We start from the raw sequence: 3,340 nt of genomic DNA on the forward strand, positions 1-3,340 counted from the left end.
TACTCATACAAAGACCACATACTCATACAAAGACCACATACTCATAAAGCACCCCCCGGGGCGGTGCTTCTGACTGAAATGTCTTTAGGCTATTCCCGAAGGGGTGGGACATTAACATTTCGAGTTCTTATGCACAGTAGAATTGTATTTGTAAATGGGCTGATTCATCGATGTTATGCTCATAGCTGTGCCTGAACTGCAACAGGGCACTGCTGCTTTTTCTTTCCTAATCCTTACTATCGTAATTTTCCTCTACTTCTTTTGTATGTTTGTCACACGCTATTTCCGGTCGAAGCAGACTGTGCTGTTGAAGCTAGAGAGGTGAGCAGAGTTAAACCGACCAAAGTGACAACTTTTTTTTCTATTGGAACAAAAGTGAATAGACATTCTGAAATGTTCCAAAGTTGATGTATGCCACATGTTTTAACATGCAATGCCACACACGTACAAACACTCAAACGACAAAAACCACACTGATAATAAGATGAACATTTAAATTCGTCACGCAGTAGGAATAAATCAAATCTGATCAGTGAACGGTTGGCGAGTGCTCTGGTGTGGTTCGCTCCTTCTTTCCTATAAAAAAAATCTATCGTCTCTAGCTCCCCTCCTTCTTTTATGTGTTTGTTACTCTCTTGTAACACTTCTAATCTTCGGCACTTATATGACCTTTTTGTGTTGCAAGTGCCGTAAAACTCTTACTAAAACAAAGATCTGATGCTGTGCTGTGGCATTTATACATGCATACACACACACACACACACACACACACACACACACACACACACACACACACATTTTCACGTCAATTCACCACCTCTTTGGGTTAGTACGTTCTATTTCATCTTGTCTGTGACCTCGGTCTATTTGCCGGGGGACGTACAGCTTCGCAGCCTGTTATGCGCACACCACAATCACCCACAAATTACATTATTCCTGTTCGGCCTGTAGCCAAGAACGCATCTATAGTTCAGTGAACAGGGGAACGGGACACTTCCTTGCGAAACAGGCAGTGTGACTGAAAGTGTTGCGAAATCACTGAGAATGTTTGTTCTAGTAATTGTAACTAGTGGGGATTCGAACTTGCACCGGCATCTGTGAATTAATCAAGCGTAGCACATTCTGAGGTCTGCATGAGACTGCCGTTCTTAAACACTGAGGTGGGTGGTTGGCAGGTGCTCTGGTGTGGTTTGTTTCTTCTTTCCTTTCAAACATATATCGTCCTTATCTCCCCTTTTTTCTTTTTTATGTTTGTTACTCTCTTGTAACACCTCTAATCTTCTGGCGCTCATATGACCTTATGCAGTTGCGAGCGCCGTAAATCCCTCTACTAAAACTAAACTAAACTAAACACTGAGCTTTGACTATATGCAAACAGACTGATGCCTCTATAAAATCAACATACTCATATAGTAAACAGTGTACAGTTGACTATCATCGTTGCCTCAACGTCCAACTTACTTACTTACTACCCATTACGCCATCTGGCGTTTAGGGCAGCAACAAAGGATCTCCAGTTCTGTCTGTTTTGGGCCATCTTGGTCAACGTCCAAGCTAGGGTTTAAACACGACGTGCTTTCATTATCATGGTCTGCACTTTGTCTTCTACAACAATTTGGAGTGAAGAGGTCAACATATAACCTTGGGCACCTTTCGTTATCACAGCAAATCGTAACGTCATTTAAGTGTACAGACGGTCCCCAATCACCCTTTTGGCACATTGATATAATTATACAGGTGCTTCTTTGGGGTCGTGGAGCGGTCTTTGGAAATAAGACGGGGAAAAATGAAAATTGAGAGAGAAATATTGAAAAAATACTCTCCGTCAGCTGAATGGCTTGTAAAAAAAACCCACATTCAGATTCACAATTATTTGAGCATCATTAGAAAACACAGACTTAATTAGTCCGTTTGTATGTGCATGCAGGCAAAGGGGAGATGGTCACGGAATGCTACAAAATCTGTGTGCTCCTTATAGTTTGTGCCAGTCCTCCAACAAGATGGCGGTTGTGTATGCGTGGCGGTGTCATATATGACAGATGTTTGGGCGTGGCTGTGTTATATATGACAGATGTTTGGGCGTGACGATGTAATATATACTCAGATCTTTGGGCGTGACGATGTAATATATACTCAAATGTTTGGGCATGACTGTCATATATGACAGATGTTTGGGCGTGACTGTCATATATGACAGATGTTTGGGCGTGACTGTCATATATGACAGTAGTGTGGGCGTGACTGTGTCATATATCACAGACGAAGGTTAGGTGGCATGAATGTATCATATATGATAGCCATAGATTGTGTGGGCGTGACGGTGTCATATGTGACAGCCGTAAATAGTGTCAGAGTGACTGTCATATGTGACAGTTGTTTGGGCGTAACTGTGTCATATATGACAGCCGTAGGTAATAGTATGGGCGTGACAGTGTCATATGACATGTGTGGGCGTGACGGTGTCATATATGACAGCTGTAGGTCGTAGTATGGGGGTGGCTGTGTCATAATTATATAACATTTCTTTGGGCGTGATGGTGTCATATGTGACAGCCGTATATAGTGTCAGCGTGACTGTGTCATATGTGACTGCTGTTTTGGCGTGACTGTGTCATATATGACAGCCGTAGGTACAGCCCGGGGCGTCCAGACCTTTCTTACAGCAGGCCCAGGTGTAGAGCACGCGGAGTAGCCGGCCGCTGGGGTCGTACTGCTCACGGATCTGTCGTCCCTTCTTGTGGTAGCGACAGGCGCGGTTGTTGTTGTCGGGACCTTTAAAGAACTGGTTGCACCGGAGACACTGTGTCACGGCTCTACTCGTCCCAAAACCTCCTCCTCCTCCTCCTCCTCCTCCTCCGAACCCGGATCTGTGACTCGTACTCCCTCCTCCTCCACTCCCTCCTCCCACTCCGAGAAGCCCTCCTCCCCCTCCTCCTCCTCCTCTTGATTGTCTATGCCTCAGCTTCCACACCGCGATCTCCTCGCCCGTGGTGCTGAAGTAGTTGACCTGGTCCCCCTCCACGTAGGTCCTCTCTCTGCTGTACAGCGGGTCGGACTTTGACCTGCCCGGCCCCCCGTCCACGGACTCCTCCTCCAGGTGGAAGTTGGTGGAGTGGCTCTGGTTGTAGTTGAGCACGATCTGCCGCAGTTTGTGTAGCTGGTTCTTGATGATGTTCAGCTCTTTGTTGAGCCAGGCCACCTCCTTGTGCTTCTCCCTGAGCTCGGTCCCCTGCTCCTCCTTCTCCTGCTCCAGACGTTTGGCCGACTCCCGGAGACGGGTCAGAGTCTGCTGCGTGGACGAGTTGTCCACCGCTCTGGGGAACGGATAAAAACAAGGGGG

The 3,340-nt window shown here is 46.3% G+C and overlaps 1 protein-coding gene across 1 annotated transcript in view; it reads right to left on the reverse strand.

The window, feature by feature from the left end:
- Nucleotides 1–1,282: 1,282 nt before the first annotated feature.
- The window catches only part of LOC101852397 (keratin, type I cytoskeletal 10), a 4,787-nt gene continuing 2,729 nt past the window's right edge, over nucleotides 1,283–3,340 (reverse strand). Inside the window, exon 3 of the mRNA XM_035968969.1 lies at nucleotides 1,283–3,314. Coding sequence (XP_035824862.1) covers nucleotides 2,612–3,314 — 703 coding nt within the window. The 3' untranslated portion in view covers nucleotides 1,283–2,611. The remainder of the gene's footprint in view (nucleotides 3,315–3,340) is intronic.

This window comes from Aplysia californica, unplaced genomic scaffold, assembly GCF_000002075.1.
Source record: "Aplysia californica isolate F4 #8 unplaced genomic scaffold, AplCal3.0 scaffold00101, whole genome shotgun sequence".
Classification (NCBI taxonomy): domain Eukaryota; kingdom Metazoa; phylum Mollusca; class Gastropoda; order Aplysiida; family Aplysiidae; genus Aplysia; species Aplysia californica.